The 26794-nt window shown below is 39.8% G+C and overlaps 2 protein-coding genes across 2 annotated transcripts in view; one reads left to right on the top strand and one right to left on the bottom strand.

Annotated features, from left to right (window-relative positions):
- Positions 1-2516, bottom strand: part of dpf1 (double PHD fingers 1) — a 64182-nt gene extending 61666 nt beyond the window's left edge. Inside the window, exon 1 of the mRNA XM_032545518.1 lies at positions 2384-2516. Within this exon, the coding sequence (XP_032401409.1) occupies positions 2384-2496 (113 nt within the window). The 5' untranslated portion in view covers positions 2497-2516. The remainder of the gene's footprint in view (positions 1-2383) is intronic.
- A 2844-nt stretch (positions 2517-5360) lies between these two features.
- LOC116707990 (zinc finger FYVE domain-containing protein 1) lies at positions 5361-19594 on the top strand. Its single transcript, XM_032545725.1, has 12 exons — positions 5361-5477; positions 6142-6423; positions 13742-13964; positions 14247-14464; positions 14626-14732; positions 15568-15676; positions 15776-15873; positions 15955-16072; positions 16250-16420; positions 17683-17875; positions 17959-18057; positions 18268-19594. The coding sequence occupies exons 1-12, from the start codon at positions 5361-5363 to the stop codon at positions 18498-18500; spliced, it is 1968 nt and encodes a 655-aa protein (XP_032401616.1). The 3' UTR covers positions 18501-19594.
- Positions 19595-26794: the final 7200 nt, after the last annotated feature.

Raw genomic sequence — 26794 nt, 5'->3', positions numbered from 1 at the left:
TCTGCAGGCTCAGTTTATAAGATGTGAATCAAACACCAACTTCCGCAACAGCAGCCACTTGGCGAGAACAACACATTTCAACAACTGTTGACTAGCAAAAATAAAAAATTAACAACTTGTTCAGCTAAGCTTTTGTTTGTTTAACCCCGTGGTGCCCCCCAGTGCCATCCTAAACATAAAGTTATATTGCCAATATTACAAAACAAACTACTGTAAGGCATTTCTTTGGTGTTTCACCAAAGAAACCATCTTGTTTTCTGAACAGTGAGATTGTTGTGTTTGATCAGCCTTGACTACCAGCTGGTCATAAACTCTAAACCAGGAGTGCCCAAAGTCGGTCCTCCAGGGCGGCATCCTGCACGTTTTAGTTCTCTCCCTGGTAGTACCAACAACCTTTTCACCATGTCAGTGTTCTTCTTAGGCCTTCTATTTGACCCAGGTGCGTTAAACCAGGGAGAGAACTAAAACACGCAGGATGCCGGCCCTCAAGGACCGACTTTGGGCACCCCTGCTATGATCTTTTTCCAAACATGTCATACTTAGGCTGTTGACCGAAGAATACTCAAATAATACTCTAAGTTGTATTTTGCCACTCAAAGTAAGCCACAGCTGTCAAAAGCACTTTGAAAGGAAGCTCTACTTGTTTAAAATACGTCTAGACGAAGTTCATTCGTGCTGCAAGAGAGCGAGAGAGAGCAACACTGTGCAGGGAGGAAGAACAGAGGAAGGAAAGGTTCCTGTTTCAGTCCTTTGAGTTTTAAAATTGTCTAGTATGTTGAATTTTAAAATGCTCTTTGTGGATTTTTTTAATGATAAATAATGAGCTACATTCTCCATTGAAAACAAAGACTGCAGCTTTGGGAATGCTAAGCTAATTGCTAATACCCAATGCAAAGGAAACTTTAAAATGTGAATTGTGTAACCATTGTGTCTTTGTTTTTAAAATATTTCTAAAACCCTGCTTTAGAGTGAATTTTACACATCCAGTTTGATGTCTTTGATCTTGATATGAATAATTTATCACTGCTCAAGGCAGGAAGGCTACAAAAATATTTAAAATGCTATTCATACATTCGTCTTCTTATATTAAAGCTTTTAAAGAAAATTTGAAATCTGCCAGAATCTATATGGGTAGAGATTCTGGAGTTAAAGTTATTCTACTAAAAAGGGAATCTTTTATTTCTGGGGACTAGCTGGTGTTTAATTACAACAGCAATCAACCAAAAACACTAAAATACCCTGACAGCCAATCAGAGCAGTCCTCCAATCAGCACCATAGCACCCCGGTTTCCTGCCTCCTGTGAAGTGATATTCAAAGCAGTCACATGTAGGCTGGCCGCGCGCTGGATCGCACGAAATTTCTCGTGTCTGCACATCAGAGTGAAAAGCACAACGACGATCCATATGTGTAATCTGGTCTCAGGTAGTTACAGATCCGGCACATGCATCCGATGTCTGTCCCTGCTGCCACACACAGCTCTCCTTCCTGACTTTTCTTTGTTTCAAACTGCTTAAAGCCGGAGCGGTTTGGAGCGCTCCAGCACATCACGGTTGGCTCGTATCGGAGCCATTGTGGAATATTTTGGCTGGATTAGTGTAAGCACCCACTGACAGGTGCACATCCGCTAACCTTTTTGGCCGGGAGCCCATAAGGCGGGCAACCTCTGCATTGCTCTGAAATAAGTCTCATCCTCATCATAATAAAAAAAAGAAGTAGAACCACTAAAAACCAATGCGCAAAGCGGATCTCCATATAGAAGCAAACGTGATGCTGTATGCATACAAGGTTAGTGTAAATGCGGCTTAAACGCGCGTAGGATGAGCGCAGCTCTCTGACCGGCGTATTTATCCCGCCTGTCCATCTCCGAGGGGTCCGGAAGGTAAAGCTGCATCCTAAAATCAGCGGCTGTGTTTACCTCCTCCTGGTCTAGAAACAGTGCTCAGTTCAAGCTGCTTTAAAGCCATCCAGAACTGCGGCCAGCTCGTCTCCACAGCCTGACTTTGACCGTGATCTTGGCTGGTTACACTGGCAAGGGACATGCCGGGTCACCCAAACCTACCTCCAGCATTCCTCCATATCCCTGCACACACACGCTGCTGTTGGATCAGGAGAATGATTTTATGAACTGCACCGGAGCGCACATACAAAACACTTCCATCCCCAAACCGAGATCCTTAAAATGCAACTTTTCTGCTCACTCGCATCCCCTGACATTATCCCAGTGTCTGCTGTGTGCATTGTATGTATGTAGACATGCTGATGATCATGCTGAGAATTATCTGTGATTTATTATTTTTTTCCAAAAGCGCCGAGGTTGCGCTGACAGCATGCACAAACACACACGAAAAAGGCGCAAAAGCCCACAATATGCCCAGTACTTACGATTTGAGGGGGTTCTGCACCGCTGTGGCCATTTTGGTATAGTATGATAGAATGCAACACCGCAGAGCCCGGTATTGTACATGTAATGTAGCAGCTATTTCAATTTCATTCATTCTCTGGGGCTGCGGCTGGACCGAGCCAGCCAATGGGAGACGGGAGCGCTCAGTGACAGCTTCGGGGAAGTGTAGTTTTTTGCGCATGTCTGCTTGTCACACGGCGAAGCGGTGGGCACTACAAGTACCAGAGGGGATAGCGGTGCCAGTGGACCACAGGCCCGCCTCGGACCTGTAAGGGCAAAGCCATCCCCCATCCCAATTTACAGAGGGGTGGAGGGGGAGGGGGGGGGGGGGGGGGGGTCGTTTATAGAGTTATGTTGCATGGATGACTATGAATCTATTACTGTCTAATCTGGTGATAAATTAGATTACGAGAATACCTTTAGCTTCCAATGTAAGTTTTAATTAAAGAGGTGGTAGGAGTGTATATGCAAATGAAGGAAATTATCTATCTGAAAGGTTCAGCCTGGAAACTCCTATAACATATATTGAAGTGTTAAATAATACTGTGCAGAGTTTACAGATAATTAAGACATTTATTGGTACCCATTATAAAAAAGGGGGGACATGCCATAAAATAAAATCTTCTTTTATTTCAGTAGCATAAGAAAATTATAAAAGTCCAGCGTTTAATTTGAGTCCATTTCCTTTCAGGAGTAAGATCATTCTCTCTAATTTTATGTTTATAAAATCACCTGTGGCAGTGCTGGTTCTTACATGAATAGCAAGGTGGGCGAGTCCCTCTGTCTGTCGCAACCTAACATCCCGTTTAGACTGCATATGCATAAAAGCTTTAGAAAATAAGTCCTGGACACAGCACATAGATGTTAGATTTATAATCTGGTGCTTATACGCCACCCTGTGCAATGCTGCCCTGGGAAACTGCCCTTATAGCCCATATTAAAACCCACCACAATTGTTGGTACCCCTGCTGCTTATAATGTCCTTTTGACAAGAAAACAGAAATCTTCTTCGAGAACTTTGATCTTTGAACTTTCCACTACGCACAGCCACTTTACACATTCCAGCGTTCCCAGTCCTTTCTTACACTTTTTACTCTCCAGCTCATTCTTCATAGCGAATTAGATATTTGTGTGAGATGGTTGATGTTAGTCTGATGAACCCATTTCTTTGTTGATCTGGTGATATATTTTAGATCATAATCCATCTGAAATTTCCAGAGATCCACAATCAAATTACCAGTGGGGTCCACATTTCTGTGTATGTCATTGGTTTATGTACTCTTATAAGTTCCCCATGGCATTTGGAATCAAAACTGCCCCACAGCATAATAGAACCTCCATTGTACCTAACATTGTGCAAAATGTCATTTTCCACATATTCACTTTTTGTTTTGAACAAAATTTACCTGGAAAGTTTGTTGCCCAGACATTAATCTTCAGTGTCATGTGAGTTTATGTAGCTATGAACAAACTTTAAATGTTTATATTTGGGATGGTAGGACAGAAAAGCAATTTTTCTGGTATGATTCCCAAAAAAACAGTTGGCCAGATGACGTCTAGTAGCTGTTATGGGGACTAGGTGATCCCAAAATATTACATTTTGCTCTTATTCTCTAACAGTGAACATTGGAGATTTTTAAGATCCCATACAATCCATACCAACTGCTAATTTTGTACAAAAAACATTATGTCTGCTGTAAAAGATACATTTGAAAAGATTTTATACATCTATACCAGGAGTGCCAATAAATGTGGTTGACCGGTGTGTATTAAGTGATGACACATGAATTGACCATGCTTTATCTCATTATCTATGAAGCCTGGCAGGGAACATCCTAAATTATTAACTAATCAGAGGTGATGGCTCGGGTCTAGATCTGTAATTGATTTTTTCAGACATGTGTCTGCACTGAATGAGCCCCAAGCAAAACTCTCTTCAACCTCTTCACCACTTCAGCTATATTCTTCCATGTATGAGACATTGTTTTTTTGTTTTGTTTTCTGGCCTCTTGATGGATATGAGGAATTTCATTTAATTTAATGCAAATTGCAAAGCAATATTTTAGCTGTGTAATAAAGAAGTAGGAAGGAAGGAACGAAGGAGACCTGACATAGCGTCGATGTTAGATTTCTTTTTTTTTTTTTACTGTATGTGTCATGTTCGCAGCAGTGGCGCCGCTCTAAAGCCATTCGGTGACATGCGATATTTATAGATCTGTGCTAACAAATATTTAATGAACATTAGCAACTAGTTCTAACATGGCAGCACTGCTCCAGTAAAATACTCTTTGACAGTTAAATCAAAACTTTGATTTTGCTTTGGTGGCTGTAAATGTGGGGGGGGGAGGTTTTTGCGAAGCATACATATTTGAAATTGTAAATCAAACATAACAACTTGAATTGTATTCTGTCTCCATTGATAATTTACTTTTATGAATAGATATCAGATAATAGGAGTAATCAGGTGGATCATCTTTTTTAAATTTACACGTTGCCACAACTTGGTGTCTACAGTTTTGTGAATGGCAAAGTTGCCTGCTTTATTATATTTATCCACAAGGTGGTGCTCATGCACCGTGCACAAATGTATCAATGACGCTGAGTATGGCACATCTTCGAGGGTTTTTTTTGAGTCCACCCCTTTTATGGCAGGTTAATTTAGCATTAAATTAAACACCACTCTGAGCGTTCAATTTTCTATACTCATTTATGTTCGTACAATTGCGGCTACAAATTGTGTTCTACGTTTCTACGGCTGTATTTATTACTTACGAGAACAGCGTGAAGGAAGCTTGTCACTGAACATCTACCAGTTTACCAAGCCTCCCTTCTTTAAGATCATTTTACTTACCATACCGTACGGCGCCTCACTCTCTGTGGCTGTTGTGATTGACAGTCATGCTGAACTTTCGTTTTGCGTCCTGGCGTCTCCACTATGTTTTGAATGTTTAAAGGACGATGTCGGAAATACTGATGAAGGAAATGGATAGTCTGTCGGTCGGCCCAAAGAAGTCAGAGGAGTTGAGGGAGGGGGCCCAGAGCTTCCTGCTGGTGGACGAACAGGAAAACCTGCAGGTAAAGTTAGCCGAGCTAATGCTAACAGCTAGCTATTTGGCTAAAGCGAAGCTAACACTCCCTCTAATGGAGGCCCATGCCTCAAGGTGCACATAGGGAAATATTTCTCTCTCTCTCTTTCTCTCTCTCTCTCTCTTTTTTTACATCTTTTAGAACATTATACAGTTCTTTTTAAATTTGCGAAGTTAGCTCGTTTTAACTATTCGCTATTTCCAGCCTTTTATTTAAACATGTAGCAGCGTTAAGATGTCTACTTCTATTGTGTAAGTTTTAGATAATTCTCCAGAAATGTTTAGAGTGTTTTTAACAGCAGACGGAGACAGAGCAGCGTGTTGACTTGTCATTAGGGAAAGGACCTAGTGAGTCATTCTCTTCTGACCCACAGGGAGGCACTCTCACTTTGTTTTTATTACGTGATCAAAGTGCAGCTAGATAAGGACTTTTTTTTACTTATCTAAACATGTTAAAGCTCATCAAGACATTGATTGTAAATGCAACTGCTCTGACCCCACAACGGGACAAATTGGTTTCTTATTATGTTTTCTCCTGATGATTCTGTCATCCTCACCCAGACTCATTCTAATTGAGTAACACCTGGAGCCTGCTCTCATGCTTCAACCTCACAGACACAGCTTTCTCCCTCATCCTGTCTCTCCTCTTCCAGGTGAAAAATGACGCTGAGTTTGTGGAGAGGCTCGGCTGTGCTGACGTCACTGGGGTCAAGGTCCTCTCCATCTTTGGCAACACCGGTGATGGCAAGTCCCACACGCTCAACCACATCCTGTTTGGGGGTGAGAGCGTGTTCTACACCTCCAAGTCCCCCAGCTCCTGCACGGTGGGCGTGTGGGCCGCTTACAATCCCTCCCTGAACCTCATCGCCCTGGATACAGAGGGTCTGTTGGGAGCAGCAGCCAATCAAAACCAGAGAATGCGTCTTCTTCTAAAGGTGAATTTAGAGGTTTCTGATTGGTCTTGATGCTTTAAATCTATAAACTTATCTATTTCTGCATAGTTAATGACAGGCAGCACTACAGTTTGTTGTTTGGAGTCATTTTGAGGTGTTTCCAGTAGCCATTACTGAGCTGGGTTTATTTGTGTTTGCTATTAAAAAATGAGGATCATTAAATGCTAGCTTTGGACAAAACCTTTGGATCCTTCCTCTTTTCCTTTTGCCCGGGATCGAGCGGCGTTCTCCATGAGCGACCCGCAACCGCGTGCTGTTAAAACGAAACAACAACAAAACGTGTTGACGTCACAGATCACGGAGTTTAATCTCATACAAAGCAATCGACAACAAAGCTGCAGAGGTACAGAGATATACATTTTATACAGACAAGAGAACAGACAACACGAAACACAAAAGACAGACAAAGGCGCCCAAAATGTGGAGGAAAAGATGGAAAAAAACCTCTCTCTCTGGCTTGCTGACCTGTACTTTTTAATGAAAGAGGTGTTTCCCTATTTAATATATGCAGTCAAGGCGTTCCGTTCTTTGACCAATTAGAAACTTAGAAACTCCCGGAAACTCCCCTTCTTTACAGCTCCGATGTCTGGTTTTTATCTAACCACTTCGTGCCCATCTCCGTCCGACCTGGCCGAGAGGCGCCAAGAAGTCTGTTCTGCTCTCTCGGAATTGTAAATTTTATTGCTGTGTCTGTCAAAAGGGGGAGGAAAAAAGGCCCTGCTTTGTCTGCTGAATTCCCAACTGCTCAACAGAAACTATTCCAAATTAAAGTGTTGGCTATACCTTTACACATGTCGTGGATTAGCTATATTAAGCACCAAACAATAATTATTTTCTTTACAGTTCCCCCTTTTGAGGTCTTCAAAAAGACCTCAATAAAAATTGATTAAGCCTTCTAATACAGAGCCAAAAACTATGTATTAAAAAAATAAAACAAAACAAAAAATAGAAAACAAAAGGTTGACGTAGCCTAATTATATACAGTTCCCCCTTTTCAAACAAAACCCAAGGGTAAAAACGACTCATCCTTACAGAAATATAAAATCATAAAACAAAAACACAGGACAAACAAAACCCAAAGTATAAAATGAAAAAACAAAACAGAAACATACATAGAAAAATTAGTAAGAAATGTCTGCAACTTAAAGGACAACATTCACCACAAAATTACAATCTGCCAAAATGAGAAACACACAAAGTTACAATCTGCTGCTCGTCTTTTTCTGTTTTTTTTTTTTTTTAAATGTCCATCGACAGTCTCTTAAAAAATATGAAGTCTTCGTCAGGAAATGTTCAAAAAATGCGCGCAAAAAACAAAACGACAGTCCTTTCCAGAGTTCACAACGAACGAAAAACACGCAATAAAAGTTTATGATGATCCTCTTGCAGCTTGATCTTCTTCGACTGGAAACCTCAAGAAACGACCTGTCACAGGTCATTACACAGACATTTTGTGTTCAACATGAATTTCATTAGCATCAGAAACACAATTACCACATTCTTTAATATCATCTTCATTACAGTCAGCATAATCAAACGATGGTTTCACCTAAAAATAAATTTGTTTTGTTATTTTCCATCCAGGGAAATTATTTTAATCCTTTTTATCAAAGAACGCAGACTTTGAAGGAGACCACATCCGCAGGGCACCAGGAAACCAGCTGCAAAACTATAATGACAAGACAGAGATCAGATTTATCCAAAGGCATCATTCATTTGTGTAATTCAACACAAACATCTTCAATTCACTTTGTGTTCAAGTGAATCCTCCAACGCTCGTGGCTCTGTGGCTGTTGTCTTCGAAATAAGTGTGAAGCCGCTTCTCCAAGGAGCCCCACCCCCGCCTCGCATGACACAGCTTGTATGACAGAGTCCAGAGTCCTGGAGCACCGAGCTCCAGGGCAGTCTGTGTGTAAAACCATGAGCAACACATCACGTGAAACCTTATCTTCTACTCTGTCCAGTTCTGTTCATCAAATGGTGGATGTGATCCCTTCAATTTACGTTTCTATTATAATATACTATAGCTCCTAACCGATGGAAAACACCAAAACCCTGTAATCATTTGCTTCAAAAGACATGTTTCCAAAGTAACGTGTTCCCAGAATGTTAAACATATGCAGATCTTTTCTTAAACCAATCTTGTAAAAATAGGATTAAACAAACGAAACAAAACAATCACAAAAACTTAAAAATGTAGTTGTAAAGCTTACATGTACCACCAAAAAATGAATAACAATGTGAGTTAAACAGTCCAGTTTAAATTACCTTCATAGAAGAAACTAGATCTTACTGGTTATTTGTCTAAATCATTTTACATACGTTCCTGAAACAAAATTCAAAAGAGTTAGACCTGGAGAAATTATAATGAAACAAATCCAGACATTTTCAAAATATACCGACATTACCTAGGCTTTTACTTGTCGTCGAATTTAAAGTTTTATCCAAATTCGTTGTAAATGAATGTAAATCAAAAAATCAAAATCAAGTTTACAAAAATCATTATAATCCCGCCTATGTACTTTTACTGATTAGTGATAACTTTAATCAAGAACAGATTCTTCAAAACATTTCTTAAAACATTCATGCTCCATTAAATTAATGCTCTGAACATGGCTGACACAATAATATTTTAATTTCTATAATTATTTTCCCAAGTTAATTAACCAAAATATGCTTCATTATCACTATAAATTTATCTATTTTCTCAAAATATGTTAGCCCATTGTCAGAAAATCTTTTAATGGAGAACAACTCAAACCTATCTAAAATAAGCACATATATTACCAGAAAATATTTTCCTTTCACTTTTATGTGTAGCACAGATCAGACATGTTCTTCAAAAATTTGTTTAAGTATTATAAAAGATGAACCCATGCATCTTCTCCCCCTTTGATACATTACTGGCTAATGTATCACTATTTCTAGTATGTGAAATAACGATGTTGATGAAACAGGGTTATTATTCAAGCTAAGAAAAATCCCACCGATATGCAACGTTGCCCTCGTCTAAAAAGTAAACCTTTCAAAAACAAACAGAACAATTTATTGTAGCATGCTTTAAACCTTCAAGATTATTATGTTCAAAAAACATTTCACATTACAGTTTCAAAACTCAGTATTCAATTTAACTCTCATGATTATCAAATAATTCGTTGTAGAAACTTCTCAAAAATTTTCAGCAGTGTTTGACAAAACGTGTTTACCAATTAAAAACTCAGTGAAGGTTATGCATAAACCAGGCAGAGAGACGTTGAAAGAGAAAAAAAAATATAGTCTTAGACAAGAAAATCTAAAAATGATAAATTTCGAAAAATACTGGTCAGAATATAACCAAATCTACAAATGAAAGAAATTAAACTAAAGACCAAAGTTCCCTATCCCCTGGTGAAGGGTCCAGAGGAAACTGATAACTCAAAAAAAAAATAATTCGTTATATTTAACAAAATAAACAAAGAACTGACACAAATAGCCAAATAAAAAATCAGACTAATGTAAAGAAATGTAAAGAGTAAAATCCTAAATTACTCACTACTTAATATATAAAGTAATATGAAAGGAAAACAGAAAATCATTACCAAGAGTGTCTGTGTGTGACAGGCGACTCAGTGTTTCGATGCTACAAACTTATATTTTACATTTTCCAGGAGGTAGTTTAAACGATGGGAGAGAAAATTATTTGCCTTACAGTTGTTTGTTCTTTTCTGCTGAGCTGCTGTGAGCAGAGGTTGCTTTGTACTTAAAATTAGTGATATGCAAAAAGGTTTCACATGTTAATTAGTTGAATCTAGTGGGGGTAGAAATTACAGCACAGCTGTAGCTTGTTCTCCCGTGCTGAACTTCTGTGAATGGGGGTTGAAACTCCTCCCTGAGCTCCATTATTCTCATATCTTAAATAAACATACTTGTCGCTTCTTCTTGTTTTGTTCTATGTATTTATTTTACTTAATTTTCTTATTTTATTTTATTCGAAGCCCTCTCGTCTGTCTATAGGCAGTATTGAATCATCTCGTATTACAGTTTAATATTGATTCTCTACAATAGTTCCATATAATCTTTTTTATTTATTAACCAATAAGTTATTTCAAACTTAATGTTATCCTTCAACAACAAATCTTGTAAATTTTAGCAAACTTTTCTATATTTAACCAATTTCTATTTAACAAGAGAGTGACTTCTAATTTATCCTGTCTAATTATCCGTAAGTCCTGTAGATTTAACAATCTTTTATCTATCTTAAAGTTTTGGTCTGTTTGAAAAAGACTGATTGTGAAAATATCTAGAGTCAGTTGTATATTGCAGTTTGTTGTTATCTGAACAATTACCTCTTACAGTTAGAGCCTGTTTCTCTAAAAATCTTCGTTTTTTTTTTTTTTTTTTCTTATCCTCAACTCATGAAAAAATCCTATTTTACTCATTGTATGTTATTCCATTTTCCTACTACCTTCACAGCCTTAGAAGGAATAATTAACATTATATCCACTATTCAGTTCTCAAGTCTATATAAATTTTTATTTAATTTATTTCATAGCTGTACCTAATCAGTTATGTATTTATCTATTTATCCATTCAGCATATTTATGTATTTAACTATTAATTTGCCAAGACAGCATTTCTAGAATCCTCTGTGACCTAATTTTCTTGGCTTATTCTTTCTTTCGTTATTTATTTATTCATTTATTTAACCGTAGAACCCATATTGTAATTTCAATTTGTTCAGATAATGTATTTTATCAAGATTCTATCCTTTAATCACCTTCCAAACTGTACACTGCAGGTCACAGTTACTGCTGTTATTGTTTAATTTTAAGAAGTTAGTTCAATTTAACACAGAGGATGTTTGTAAAAACTAGAAATTTTGCACCATCAAACAGCACTGAGAAAAATTCAGTAGTTATATGACATAAAATACCAAATGGTATTTTATCTCCAATCACACACTCTGTCAAACCAACATGAATTATAACCAAATAAAAACACACAACACATTACAGAAAACACAAAACACACACATCTGGCCAGGTTTTATAGTCAGTCAAAATTTCATCAGTCCCCAAGTGTCAGTCTGTGGTCATTATTCTATCAAATTTTACTGTAATTTATATCAATTTTACTAAAGTTTATATGAAATTTACTGAAGCTTCAGAAATTGTCCAATGTTGTCATGTGTCAATTTAATTAATTTTAAACCCCAATCGTCAGTAACCTTTTAAATCCCCGTGCACGTTTAAAAAGAGAGACATCTCAAAGTTATGTTAAAATCAAACCACAACCAATAATTTTGTTTTCTGGTACCAGTGTTATGTACTGAACTCCTATTTATTTTATTTAGTTATTTATGTTTTAAACTAAACGACCACGTTTTCGCCATCGTTCTACTTTCCCCGTTAAGACGAACCCCGACCATAAAATAGCGTATAGCACGTGTCGCAACTCAGTGTCCATAATAACTTCACAATAAAACGCAGCAAAATCAATGCAAATTCACACACACAGCGCTATCCAAACAACTTAACACTCTGCTGAAACACACAGCCAGCCCGAACTCGTGCACGCGCACACACACGGCCACACAGACACACACGCAGACACACATACGCACACACACATACACACATACACACACCCAGAGCTCTGGAGCAGACAGCCACGTGTCGCGGCAACAAGCACAGATCGCGACACACAGAGAAACATAAACACGTTTTCAGACAAACGTAACAGACAGACGGGGAAAAATAAAATGCCGGCCAAAAAATAAAAAATGCACCATATCAAAGCCTACCGCAGGCCGTTTATAAAGTCTACCGCAGACTATTTGTCAAAGCTTCCCGCAAGCTATTTTTAAAGTGTGCCAAACACTAATACTTGATTCCTGAACAGTCTACCTCAGACTATTGTCAAAGCTTCCCGCAAGCCATTTTTTAAAGTGTCCCACACACTGAATAAACCTACCCCAGGTTATTTCAAAATACACAATTCCTAAATTTCTTTCTTTAAGGAGCACAGCCATGGGTCTCCAGGGAAAAAGACATAAACTTAAGAAAACCCAGCTTTTACAACTGAGGGAGCGCAAAATCCTCAGTCTGAACCCGCTACGGTCCGCTGTACATGCGTATTTCCATACAGTGTACCACACACTGAAAGCCTACCGCAGGCTATCGTTAAATTCCAATTATAACTAACAACAGACTATTTTAAGAGCAAAACTATCCACCCTTGCAGCTCCGAAACTCCGCGTGGCTGCGCACAACAAAAGAGTAATTAAAAAACGTCTTACCGCACCAGCCGGACGGATCGATCGGGGAGAGACCGCCACCCGCCAAGATTCCAGAACCGGACGAAGCCCCCAAATATTAAAAAATGAGGATCATTAAATGCTAGCTTTGGACAAAACCTTTGGATCCTTCCTCTTTTCCTTTTGCCCGGGATCGAGCGGCGTTCTCCATGAGCGACCCGCAACCGCGTGCTGTTAAAACGAAACAACAACAAAACGTGTTGACGTCACAGATCACGGAGTTTAATCTCATACAAAGCAATCGACAACAAAGCTGCAGAGGTACAGAGATATACATTTTATACAGACAAGAGAACAGACAACACGAAACACAAAAGACAGACAAAGGCGCCCAAAATGTGGAGGAAAAGATGGAAAAAAACCTCTCTCTCTGGCTTGCTGACCTGTACTTTTTAATGAAAGAGGTGTTTCCCTATTTAATATATGCAGTCAAGGCGTTCCGTTCTTTGACCAATTAGAAACTTAGAAACTCCCGGAAACTCCCCTTCTTTACAGCTCCGATGTCTGGTTTTTATCTAACCACTTCGTGCCCATCTCCGTCCGACCTGGCCGAGAGGCGCCAAGAAGTCTGTTCTGCTCTCTCGGAATTGTAAATTTTATTGCTGTGTCTGTCAAAAGGGGGAGGAAAAAAGGCCCTGCTTTGTCTGCTGAATTCCCAACTGCTCAACAGAAACTATTCCAAATTAAAGTGTTGGCTATACCTTTACACATGTCGTGGATTAGCTATATTAAGCACCAAACAATAATTATTTTCTTTACATTGCCCAGCAAAAGATAAACTAATAGAAGTTTCTCTGGATTTTAAGTTTGTTCTAATTCCTGCTGTGGGTTGAGTGAAGTATACAACTAAATGTTCCTGGTACACCAGGAGTTTTTCTGTATAAACTAATAGGAGTTTCTCTGAATCTTTCTGTTCTTGTGATGTGATATTGTGATGCCTCCATTGCAATAATCTTCTGCCATTCTTTCAGTAAGTGAACATACATGTTCTCTCGTCTTCGTCAGATTTTGGCCGTGTCTGATATCGTTGTCTATCGCACTCGGGCGGAGCGTCTCCACAATGACATGTTCCAGTTCCTGAGCAGCGCGTCCAGGGCCTACCTGAAGCACTTCACCCGAGAGCTGAAGGCTCTGTCCAGTCGGTGCGGTCTGGACGTCCCCCTGTCGTCTCTCGGACCCGCGGTCATCGTCTTTCAGGAGACAACACACACTCAGCTGCTGGGCCAGGGTACAAAAAAACAGTACAGAGCCTTGCAAAAGTATTTATACCGCATGAATGTTTTCACATGTTGTCATATTATTGATGAAAAAGTTCTAGTTCCGCAGGTTATTTTACTTGTAGACTTTTCCCATGTAAAATAATATTCAAGCGGAACTAGTACTTTTTCATCAATTTTAAGAAATTATTGACTTAAACCAAACTCCTATATCTTGCTGAAAAGTTACTTGTAAGTTAGTATTGTCTTATCTCAAGTGTACTAAGATATTTTTTAAAAATCCACCCTCTTAGACTCGAAGGCGCCTGGTTATGCTGACACTCTTCTTCAGAAGCGTTTCCATGACTTGAGTTTGGGGACAGAGGCCTTCAGCTCGGTCCAGTACGTCGGCACTCAGACCGTCACCCCCCCCACCGACTACAACAAGCTGCTGGAGGCCGTCAGGCAGCAAGTGAATAACACTCACACGCGCTCCCCGCGCCAGCCTGGGATTGTGTTTCATGCTCTGGAAGTAAGTGGTCTTAGCGAGCTTTAGCAGATGAATCGGAAAGTGTGCAGTTCTTAGTTTTAATTGGTCCTCTGGGTTGATTCTCCTTACCTTCTGTTTAGCTTTCATCCCACTTTAAGTTCCACTTTTCCTCCCTCTAAGCTCCCCCTCTCTCTGCTTGTCAGGCTCTGAGCGAGCGTTTCAGTGGAGAACTATCAGACGATAAAATTACGCTGTACTCCTTCTTCCCTGATGAGTACTTCACCTGCTCCTCTGTGTGCCTCAGCTGCAAGTAAGTTGGTCCAACAGTCTTCAGACTTTACTGGAACACTTTTTATCAAATTCTTCTGGAATGTAATGTTCAGGCATTTCTTTGGCTTGGAATACAGGATTTTTTTGTTTGTTTTTGCTGCTCGCGGCAGCATGTTGGAGTGTCTCTGTCATGTTAGTTCTGATTTGTTCATTTTGTAAACATTTGTTTGTGATTGTTTTGGTTCACATGCTGCATGTTTGGACAAATTTTCCGTCTGATCGTTGTTTTAGATGCCGTGCATCTGGAAGGATTTTTCCTGTGACCTTTTTGCTTGTGCACAATTATTCTGATGGCAATCTGTGGCAACAAGGTATTGCTTTAAAACTGGGAGCAGCTGATTGGCATCTTAAAAACTCCAATAATATCTGAACCACAACCCCAAATTCCAGAGAGGATTCATGGTCGCATGTTCTCTTCCATCGATCATGAGGAATGAGGATCATATCCCTTACTGCATGGTGTTTTCCTTGGAGAAAAAGGTCTTGTTGCCCGATCAACCCCACGCCAGCATCCAAAAGCCACCCAACACTCCATTACTGAGCAAGCTCTGCTCTGGCGGTATTTCCCGAGCTTAATCTTTAGTTAAGCCTGGGTTTTAGCTTTGGTCACATAAAACATGCACACAAGGTTTATCTTTATAAATGTCATATATTTTCTTTTTTAATTATTTTATGATGTTTCCTTTTGCCATCTCCCTCTAAAGCCTTGTATTAAACTGTAATATTGAGTTGAAGATAAAATAACAATAACTGGTTGATTAAAATGAAACATTTAATCAGATCTGCCCTTATAATTTCCTCTCTGCACCTTTTAGCATCCGTTGTAAAAACGGCATGAATCACCTCAGAGACCGGGTCCCCCACATGGCAGATGGACTCTGCCAGTTTGCTCACCAGTTCAACAACAAGGTCCTCATCTGTAAAGTAAGTCAGCAGCACCACAGTGAGTCACTGCTCTCCCAGTTTTTGTTAGAAGGCCCAGTTAATTTACCGTCTTTCTGTTTGACTTGGTTCTGTCTCCAGCGGTGCTACGAAGGAGGCCGGGAGGTGATCGTTGTGCCCAAAACCTCGGCTTCTTCTGACAACCCGTGGTTTGGGCTGGCCAAATACGCCTGGTCAGGGTAAGACGATACACACACACACACACATTCTTCTCTGGTTCATATCTAGCTTCTGATTATTTCTTCCTGTCCTTAACTTAGATACGTGCTGGAGTGCGCCAGCTGCGGCGTAATCTACCGGAGCAGGCAGTACTGGATGGGCAACCAGGACCCTGAAAGCGGCGTGGTCCGCTCCGAGGTCAAGCATGTCTGGGAGGATGTGAGGCAACAATCATATCTGGCACAATATTTCAGCACCTATAAATAAAATGACAAAACCTCTCCAGTTTATTTTGAACATATTTTAATCGTGTTGTCGGTTTAACAGTCCAGAGATGATCAGAATACGTTGATATGATTCTCTTCCTCTCTGTTGGATCCCTCTGTCTTCTTTTAGTCCGACATGTTCATGACCAGCCACCAGAACGCGGCTCAAAGGGTTCTGGACGGGATGAACTATGTGATCCAGTCAGTGTCTGAGTATGGAACCGGCCCCACCAAAGCCGTCACTGCCTGGCTGACTGACCAGGTGGCTCCGCCGTACTGGAGACCCAACGCAGAGATCACTGTAAGTTCCAAGAACTAAAGCAGAGATTCAAAACTGACTCAGAAACAGACTCACAGCAACACAGATACTCTGCCATACGTAACAACTGGCATTGTAAGTATGGCAGAGTAGCTGTATTTCCAAAAGTAACTTGATTCCAGATTATTCCTTAAAAAAGCAACAGAGTTATTTTGCTGATTACTTGATTTTAAAAGTAAGTTGGATCACAAGTTACTTTATTAATTACATTCAGCTTCCGATGCTTTAATATAAAAATGCCAACCAGTTTCAGTCAGTAGTGTTTAAGGGCAGCAACTTCTTCCAAGTCCTATCCTCTTACTGGTTTTACACTGAAGTTCAGTTTTTGTTGTTTTGGTGTTGGGGGACCTTCTGCCATTTAGTTGCATCTCTCTGCTTCACACCACCTGGTGGAGCTTGCTTCGTCAGCTTGACTGTACCAAGCTGCGATCCCTAATGTTTCTTCAAATATTGTAATGCTGTTGTTCTTGATGTAGAATTTTTGTAGTTAAATGGTTTGGAAAGTTTTAAAATGATTATTATACCCTCAGAAGCAGTAGTAAAAATTTATTTCATTTCAGAGTTGAAATGAAATAAACTCTTACATTTTATTGTAAAAATGGTTTACAATAAATATGACTTCATATTAGTCAACAGAACTCCTTCCCCCAAAATGTACATGCAGTAAAAAAAAATTGCTAAAAAAAAGTTGTTGTTTTTTTCATGTTTATGTCATTTTATTAAATGAAATCGGGCTATGTACATCAGCAATCAGTTGATAAGCCTATTCTGGGATCGACTGGTAGTAGCTCCATCCTCCACTAGGGGGCTTTCGCCCTCTCTCCTTATTGCATTAAACTGCTGCATGAGAGAAGTAGAGGAAATCAGTCTCGTTATTCCGTCTCCTCTGCATTCAAGGGTGTTACAGCAACACTTTGTCGACAACATGCCTTGATATTGTCATCGGTAGCTGACACAAAGTAAACGCTAATCTCTCTCCTCCCTCCATTGTTTACGTTTGTGTTGCTGCCTGGTGTTAAACATGAGACATCTCTCCTTGAGGCACAAGACGAAAGAAACAAGTAAAAGGATAACGATAGTAGACTTGGATAACTCTAATCTGATTACTGGATTAGAAATGAGGCATTAGATTAGTCATTACTGAAAGAATTGGAGAGATTAGAGTTACTGACATCACTGCTCACAAAGCTTTCGCACTGATATTATTGAAGCATGTCCATCCACGTCTCCCTCCCTCCCTTCAGGCCTGTCATGGATGCCAGAAAGAGTTCAAGGAGGCGGATCGGAAGCATCACTGTCGATCATGCGGCGAGGGTTTCTGTCATCCCTGCTCCAACCACAGGATGCCGGTGCCACAGCGGGGCTGGGGAAGCAGTCCTGTCCGGGTGTGTCAGCCCTGCCACCAGGGGGGAGGACCCACCGATACCAACAGCCAGGGTAAGACCCACACAGCCAATCAGTGAGTGTAACACTATGAGGTGATGTTTGTGACACTTTGAATGTACTTTTCTTTCCAATAGTGAGTAAAGTGGAGTCTCACGGTCTGATGGCTCGCAGGGTTACGGAGGTGGCTCAATCCACAGTGGATATGGTCACCACGGCGTTGGACTACCCCCGCTGTGAGTCCTTCTACTTCTTCCTCATCGCATTATGTTAAGACTCCCACATACTCCTTTAAAGATGATATCAGATAAAACAGATCAGTAAAACCTTGCGTTTTCATGTATATTTTTGCATTGGCAGGAAGCCTATATCTCACAATTTGTCAATATTCTTAAATAATGACAGCTAAAATTTAATTTTTGGGGGGTTTTTGTATCGCTGATCAGCTTTCGTGAAGGACGTGGCTCGGCCAGACTACTGGGTCCCGGACCACAGCATCACCCAGTGCCATGAATGCAATAAGCCCTTCACCCCAGCCATGTCCAAGCACCACTGCAGGGCCTGTGGTCAGGGGGTGTGTGGCCCCTGCTCCACCCACATCAAACCCGTTCCTTCCCGAGGCTGGGACCACCCGGTCAGGGTGTGCAACGGCTGCTTTGCTCGCACCGACACCCTGTGACCGCCCGCCACATTCGGAACAACTTTCCAGTCTTCCTTAGATGGTCCCATTCAGCACTGTGAATCCCAACGCTCAAGGAACCTGAGAGGGATCAACCCAACGGCACTAAGAAACTAAACTGAACTGGAATCAGCTTTCATGGGGACTAAAGAGGAACCTCAGAGGCTTGATATAATCACTAGGTGGGGTGCTGTCAGCTCTGCTGAAGTATCTGTTTCACTCTTATCTGCCTTTATTTTACAAACTGGTTCTGCATCAGTTATAAGGCGTCATATCCAGCGGCAGAGCTGTTTTTCTGCAGCCTCTCAGCATCAAGGAACTTTGAGTCGAACTGGACAAAAGAACAAGCTGCACATTTAACTTTTAACAGACAGTTTTTTTCATGTCTGATGTTTATCTCCTCAGTTCTCGTTAAGTTGCAGAAGAACTTAAACCGAGGTTTATATTATTGTTTCTTCCCTTTCTGCAGCGGGCTGCTCATACTTACCATACTTACTAACTAGTTAATTTAAAGTAAAAGGGAGTTGTTTGGATTTTCTTAATTCCCCCAAGCCATAGGAAGCATCTTTTTGGTCTCTTGTTGCACAGAGAGCAGAGATTGAAAATCTTGGAGTTAGAAAAACAAAGTTTGGGGTGTTCCTGTGGTTCACGAGGTTCATCTGCAGCAGCGTGTGCCTTCATGGGTATATTTCTACTCAATTAAACATATCATTAATTATGGATTTATTTCACTTATTGCCTTGAATATCATTTACAGTTATATTTGCTATATAGCGAAAGCAATGAGAATAAAATCAATATCTTAGCACATTTAGACATTCCAGTGGGTTAAAAGCCCTGAGTATTGGAGTAGATTTACTTCTCAGAAAGCTAATGCAGCTGCACTAAACCAGAAATGCAGTCTCATCTAATTATATGTAAATACAACATTGAAAGTTTGGTTTAAAAACTATCACTTTTCTTTGTCACAGATTCTTGCTTTAGTTTATTTTTCTGTGTAAAATGCAGTTTTTATTCAATTCTGGTAATTGAAACTCTTGACTTTGATCTTAAATAAAATAACATTGACCAAATAAAGAAAAGAAACAAATTTTCTTTCTGTGACTGATTGTCTTTGCTTCGCAGATAAACAATATATTAACATTTTATTCACCTCTAAAATGTGAGATGATCAGAAAGTCTTAATATATGGTGAGAATTTTCAGCCTTGCTGCCCACGATACCAGGAATTTACTGCAAGTTTTCTTAGTTTTGGTTTATAAAAAATGTGATATCAGCAGACTTGACAAGACAAACAGAGGTTTGAGAAAACAGTTTGTCACAAACAGTCACACAAAATCCAAAATAAAGGAATTTCTCCACTAGTACTTTCAAAGTTTAAAAAAAAAGTACACGGTTGCTAAAAGTAATAGCTCTTTTTGTGGCCTGGTTTCAAAGAGAAACACAACTAAGCAAATCATGAAATCAATGGCTGTAGAACTGAGGAAATCAAGTTGCAGTAATGGCTTCGTATTTTGTATCATCTAGGGGTAGAAAAAGAATTACACACAGAAAGGCATTGACAAGGGTCAGTTATAAAGGGGGACATTAATGTGCTTATTAGTCCAGACTAGTTGTACATGAAGCATGGCTCCCAGTATGATTCTCATTTTGGCAGAATAAAGCTTTTCAAATGAACAGATTTTGTGTTTATATAACAGACAGCTGATTTATTCACAACAGTTATAGTGTTGGCTAGAACTGTGTTTTCTTCTGGTGACATTCTGCAAGTGTTAATGTTTAGACAATGATCTGCATTAATCATTATTGTGAGTCAGCTCAGTATGCGACTCACTTGTATTTGTAAAACGTTTTGGCTGCGTGTCTGATTCACTTTTAAGGGTTGCAGAGCTGTCTTTTCCTAAAACGGCACCCAGGTGACCTTTAAAGACACCGATACACATATTATGCCACAAGGAAAACATTATCCAATTTGAGGTTTAAAAAAGTTGTAAACATTTATGTTGTTTTTCCTAAAAGCAGAACCTTTATTTCGTTCTTGAAAGCAGACAGACCCTTGCAAAGGTTGGATTTGTTTTACTAACTTTTACGCACTATTCAATTTTTTTTAATGTCATACAGTGTGATCTTGGTTTGCAGTACCTTATGTGTACACAGGAGGGCGCCCCATGAACATCAGCAGCGGAACAACACGGGAGTAAATTTCACAGGAGACCACCTGCTGCTGACTGTTCAGACCGTCTCGGCGGGTGGGTAACTACTAAACCGTCCTGGTTAGAAGCCAGAAAAAGACGATTCTCTGCAGCAAACTGGTTCCAAAAGTTTATGCTCCCTTTAACAATTACTTTGCTTTCTTTGCACAAACTCATTTGGAAATATATGTCCATCTCTACATTGCTGAGGTTCTTTATATCTAACAATGAGGACATTTCTGCTCCCATTCCTCTTCAGATGACTCTACAGATGTATCAGATTAAATTTTGCACAAGGACAATCTAAAAGTTTAATTTGTTCATTTGTATCCACATCATAGTGATCTGAAGCTGTAGGAAATTCGGAAATATTTCCTAAGGAAAAAAAGAGAACGATTTACTCATAGAAAATGTTTCAAAGAATGACTAAGAACAGCCTTTATTTTTAGGAGCACAGGTGAACGCAGTCAGAAAATCCCCTCTGCTTGTAATAAACAGGTGATTTATATTAGTGCTGGGAGAAATTCAGCAAACGAACAACAGGTGGCACACTTTCCCTCTGAGTGGCAGCTCAGTTGGATCCAGCCTCTTGTGTATTGGTCTGTTGGATCTGGCATAGTTATTTTTATGAATGCATTTAAATTTTGCCTTTTTCATCTTGTGTTTATGTATAAATAACATTTTATGTGTATTTGAGACATTAAGAGACTGTGTGTGTGCTTATATGTTCATATTCATCCCCCTTTACTCCATGTGTTGAAATATCTCCAGACATCACCAAATTATTACTATTAAATTTAACTTAAAGCATATGTGTAAGAATGGCCTAGTCAAAGTCCAGAGCTAAATCCAATTCAGAATCTGAAGCAAGACTTGAAAATTGATGTTCACAGTTGCTCTCAATCTAATCTTAATGAGGTTGGAATTTATTTTATTTATTTTTTGCAAAAAGTAGTGGAAAACATGAAGCTCCAATAAATTACACAGATGACTGCAGTTGTGAATGGACAACATGTGACAAATTCAAGAGGTGCTGAATACTTTTGCACAGCAGAGCATGTTGTGCTGTAGCAGCCAGCTGTGCACCACACACTAGACAAGCTGCACTCATCGATAGTTCACACATACAATTAATCAGAGTAATTACTTCTTTCAAGCTTGAAGGACTGCAGGGTCACATGGCTGTGGTTTTATGCGTTACAATTAGCCGTGTGGTCATGTAACCATGGGGGAGGGGTTGTGTCCATTAATAGTGAAGACACTACCTACAGACTTTGCTACAAATGCTACAAAAATTTTTGTAAATTTTGCAAATAAGTGTATTTGAGGGAAATGTAACAGTAAATGAGTGTGAGTCTCTAAGCAAAGAGCATGGTTGTATTATCTTCTGCTTATCAGACAGTCCATTATGCAAACAGAATTACTGACTCTGTTCTTGTGCTGATGTCCTCACACAGACAGAAGCAAGCGGTCACTAAAAGCAGCTTGGAGAGTGGATGTGAGTCTTTCCATTTAAAATACAACCATGCTGCACAGAATTACACACACTTTCTGTTCTGATCATTTTAAAAACAATGTGCTTTGAGTGTTTACGCACACTGTGCAACAAAAATAACCTCCTCTATCCCCCAGCGCACACAATACACACAACAAATACGCTGTTTTCCTTGAAAATCCACAGGGATGATTTTTGTACTGTATTTTCAGCTGTTACCACTGTAATGAATTGTGTGTGGATGTGTAGTGGTTTTTTGTTGATTATAGCACTTTTTCTTAGGACATAAATCTTTTACTGTGTCACCATGACAACCAGGTCTTTTCTTCTCCTTTAATTATGATAGCTCAGGTTATACTATACTTTACCAGATACATATTGTTATTGTATTAGTATATGAGGGAATTACCATTCATTTCATGTGTTCTGACGGTTTTTGTCATTTGTATGTTTGTTGCATTTACCTGACTGTTCATTTGTAGTGTTATGGTGCCCTCCAGTGGATTTCTGTGGTGCTGCAGGCCATTTTCGTCCTGTATCTACGTGTATCTGTGTTTTGCTTGCATGGGTATTAATATGTACCTTTATTGTTTTCTGTTTCAGATAACCACACACACACACCCACACACACTCATATACGAAACATCAATAAACTTCTGAGCTGCACCGTTGGAGTCGCCCTAGTCCAGGGGTCGGCAACCAATGGCTCCTGAGCCACGTGTGGCTCTTTCATCCTTCTGTTGTGGCTCCCAGTGACTTTGGGAAATAGAATATTTTATTAAAATTAAATCATTAAAAAATTATGAATTAAAATCATTTCAAAATAAATTTCTAAATCTGAAGATTATGGTAAACTTGTAACATTAAAACAAAAGTTTTGAACATTTTTAGCACCCAAAATATACGTCATGTCCGCCGATGTGCGACAGACATTCGAACCCCACATGTCTGGCAGACCGCATTTTTTTAGCGCACTGATTTATTGACTTTTTGATCCTTGCCTGGAAGATACATCATGAATAAATCCAAGAAAAGGAAACATTCTGAAGATGGCAGAACATTTAATGCTACGTGGGACAGATCATTTTGCTTTCACCGCTGATGAAACTGGTTCACCAGTCTGCTTAATATGTGGCGAAAGACTGGCAAACAACAAGAAGTCAAATGTTGTAAGACATTTCAAGAGCAAACACTCTGTCTTTGCTAAAAAAATATCCCGAGGGAGAGGAGAGAAAAAAGGCCGTTTCGGAGCTGATGCGAAAGGCTGAAGCGTACGGAGCCCCGTAGGGACATGGGGAATTTTTTTCTTTTGCGTTCCCTCACAAAACTTTTGCGTTCCAAACAGTTAATAATAATAAACAAGTTTTCACTGAGGCTCTGTAAGAGCCATATAAATGAAATAAGTAATTATTGATATGACAGGAGCAGGCGACTTTGACACTTAGGTGTGTCGACGTGGGAGTGACGTCACCAGGTATGAATGGGAAGGATACTGGCTTTATGTGTATTAGGAAGCGGTGAGCGGGGCGGTCAGTCCTTGCAAAGTTTGGAGCATGATCATCAAAATGGAATAAATCAATAATTGTGACAGAATAAAGAAAAGGTTTGGAGTTGATTGATACACGGACAGATGAGATTCCTCGAGTTAACCCAGTGCGGCCCTTTACCATCATTAGTTTGTCGTGTTTTCAATAATAAAAACTTGTTAATAAAAACTATTTGGTGCAAAACACTGATTGAAAATCGATTTATTTTTTACTGCATGTTTATGTCTGTTAAGGCTAAGATGGAGCGGCACTGAAAGCAGCTCTTTAAACCATTTTTATTTCTTTCCTACTTACGGAAGGTTTCTGTTTATATCGTAGGTTTGTGGTGCCTTTCTATTCTAAAGAAAGATATAAAGCTTCAGATATTTCACAAAAAGATAGGCTACTAACATTCATGGAAAAACCTCACATAACCATTAAAGCAGAAAATACGGCGCCCACCGTAAGAAAGGCTTACAGTATTCAATTATGCTGCATAACTGACCAGTACGGTATTGCGAGGTAACGCAAAAGTTTTGCGAGGGAACGCAAAAGAAAAAAATTCCCCATGTCCCCTAGAGGGCTCCGTACCGTACTACGGGACACAGAAGCAGGCTGCGCATTTTTTGGTTTGCTTGGTTCGTTCAGTGCCGGTGGATAATATTTGGATAAGTTTTGATTTTTATCTCCTGAATAAGTGGAGGACAGGTGACTGCATTCTGTTTCTATTTTTCCTTCAGTGCGGGTTGGGTAAGTTTCGATTTTTATTTCTTAAATACAAAGACCCAAATAGACAGAGGGTATTTTGTTTGAAATTGAGCATCAAAACAAAGTGTAAAATGCGTTTTGTTACATGCAGAAATAAAATTTTGTGTTCTCTGCAGCAGTTCGTTGATTTCATAAACACAACATAGTATCAATTTTTGTACATAGCATATACTGTAGGTTTTATATATATGACGTCAAAATGGGTTGTGGCTCCAAGTGCTTTCTTTTTATTGGGAGGCGGTCCCAAATGGCTCTTTGAATAGAAAAGGTTGCCGACCCCTGCCCTAGTCCTTCTGACTGAGGAAGAGTCGATTGACGAGAAATCTGGATTTAGCGCCTGTTTAGACGCACACAGTCTTCTAAACTGTAAGATGTGTGAGATGTGACATGCACTGGAAAATCTGAATAAAAAAGTTTAAAAAAAAAGAGAGTATTTTATTTTGATACAGGTATCTAACGGTCCATATAGCCTACAAACACATTAAACTCTTCATATCACACTTTGAGCCGCTACGAACCGATAACAGGCAGCGGAAAACAACAGAGGGACTTGGCGAAATGAGGTTAGCGGGGAAAACGCACGATGCCTGGCCCCGTCAGCGGAGCTACGCTGCTCCGAAAACTCCGGAGCGTATTTCAAAGAAGCCTAATTTTGGATGAACTAAGTTGATAGACGAAGCTATAATGACTACTTTTTGTGGCAAATTAATAGGGTACTTACCTCTATTTACCGGTGCTGGTTGCACATTGCAATGGACGCCATCTTGCTGGTCCAGAGACGAGGGAGTTATGACTGCAGGATGGTGTGGAAAGCCTCGCCCTCACGCTCTGGCTTTTCAAAATAAAAACTCAGGCTAACCATTTTTCTCGGAGGCCAGGTGTCTGGTATTGTTTGTTTCTCACAGGAGCATTACTTAAACTGACTTGCGGTTGGCAGATCGTCTTTCTGCAGCTTGTATAAAGTCTATGTGTGATAGGGACCCTGTGTAAGCCTGACAGAGAGAACTTACGGGTCAGATATCTTGTCAAAAATGTTGTCATGAAAATCGAAATTGAGCGCTCGTTATCCGGTTTTTCCATTTTCGTTTTGTTCACTAAATGGGAAATCGGATAATGGGCCGTCATCCGATTTTGGTTTAATAAACAAAAAACTAGTCTAGTTTCGTTTTTTCATTTTTCATTTCAAACATAAAAAAACGAACTGCCTGAAAATACACGGACCGCAAAAGGTAAAGAGCTGGAAAAGCAAAGTGAAAAACTAGGAGAGGAGAATGCTGGTCTTAAGAAGAGGCTCAGAGAAAAGGTATAGAATGAAATGGAGCCTTCGCATAAAAGGTCTGAAGGAGGAGAAAGATGAAGACATCAGGGCTTTAGTCATATGTACTCTGAAGCACATCGTTCCTGAATCTGCATCAAGGCTGAAGGGGGACGTGCATGTTGTTCATCGACTGGGACGAAGGATGGAGAACAAACACAGAACCGTTATTGTGTTATTTACACGAAGATTATTGAAGGAAGAAATCTGGAAGAAGACCAAAAAATCCACTTATTGCATAGAACTGGGCATCCGGTTTGCTAAAATGCTACCCAAAGAAACCTGGGAGGAGGGAAATCGTCTGTGGCTGCAGATTGATCAAGCCAGGGGAGCCGGGAAGGTGGCCTACTGATGGACGCCAAATCGGACTGGAAGGTACCTACACTGACTAAGGTGGAGATGTAGACTTTGTAACATGACCTGCTGCTCAACATCATTTTGTGGTAATCAGTTTAACTGAGTTTTCTTTTTCTTTTCTATTCAAGGAGCTTTTTTTTGTTTGTTTATAATGTTGAATACGAAAATTTCATTTATTTCACTCAATGTTAGCATATCTAGCTACTTCACTGACTCAATTGCTTCGGATGCCTATGCGGGTTTTCTTCCATTGGCTTTTTGTCCACACAATGAAACGAGCACATAAAGCATTTTGGGTTCTCTCTCCAAGTTTAGAATTTTTAGCCGAATTCTTTTTGTTTCCTTATCTGTCGGTAGGCTATGAAAACTACCTCTTATCACAGAAACACTGTCTTTTTGGTTTCGGGAGCACGTTCAAAACACACCTGTTGCTGCCACAAATTAAGTTTGGTCTAATTATTAGAGCACAGCAGTTACCCGAGTTCCACAGGGGCATCTTACAGCCCTTTCTAGTGGCAAGTTGTTCTCTAGAACAGATTAATGTGTTGTTCGGTTCAGTTCGGTTCGGTTCGGTTCGGTTCCGGTCCAGTGGGGAGATTCTCCGGGTTACGGACAGCTGCGGTCTTTTCTCCGCTTATTTG

This window comes from Xiphophorus hellerii, chromosome 18, assembly GCF_003331165.1.
Source record: "Xiphophorus hellerii strain 12219 chromosome 18, Xiphophorus_hellerii-4.1, whole genome shotgun sequence".
Classification (NCBI taxonomy): Eukaryota; Metazoa; Chordata; class Actinopteri; order Cyprinodontiformes; family Poeciliidae; genus Xiphophorus; species Xiphophorus hellerii.
Note: the sequence above shows the minus strand (reverse complement) of the source record. Positions and strands in the feature narration are given on the sequence as shown.

Excerpts from the sequence above, each read along its gene's own strand:
- LOC116707990 (XM_032545725.1), top strand. The coding sequence starts at position 5,361 with ATGTCGGAAATACTGATGAAGGAAATGGATAGTCTGTCGGTCGGCCCA. Across the intron at positions 16,421-17,682 it reads GACCCAACGCAGAGATCACT|GCCTGTCATGGATGCCAGAA; the intron begins GTAAGTTCCAAG and ends CCCTCCCTTCAG. Across the intron at positions 17,876-17,958 it reads CACCGATACCAACAGCCAGG|TGAGTAAAGTGGAGTCTCAC; the intron begins GTAAGACCCACA and ends TCTTTCCAATAG.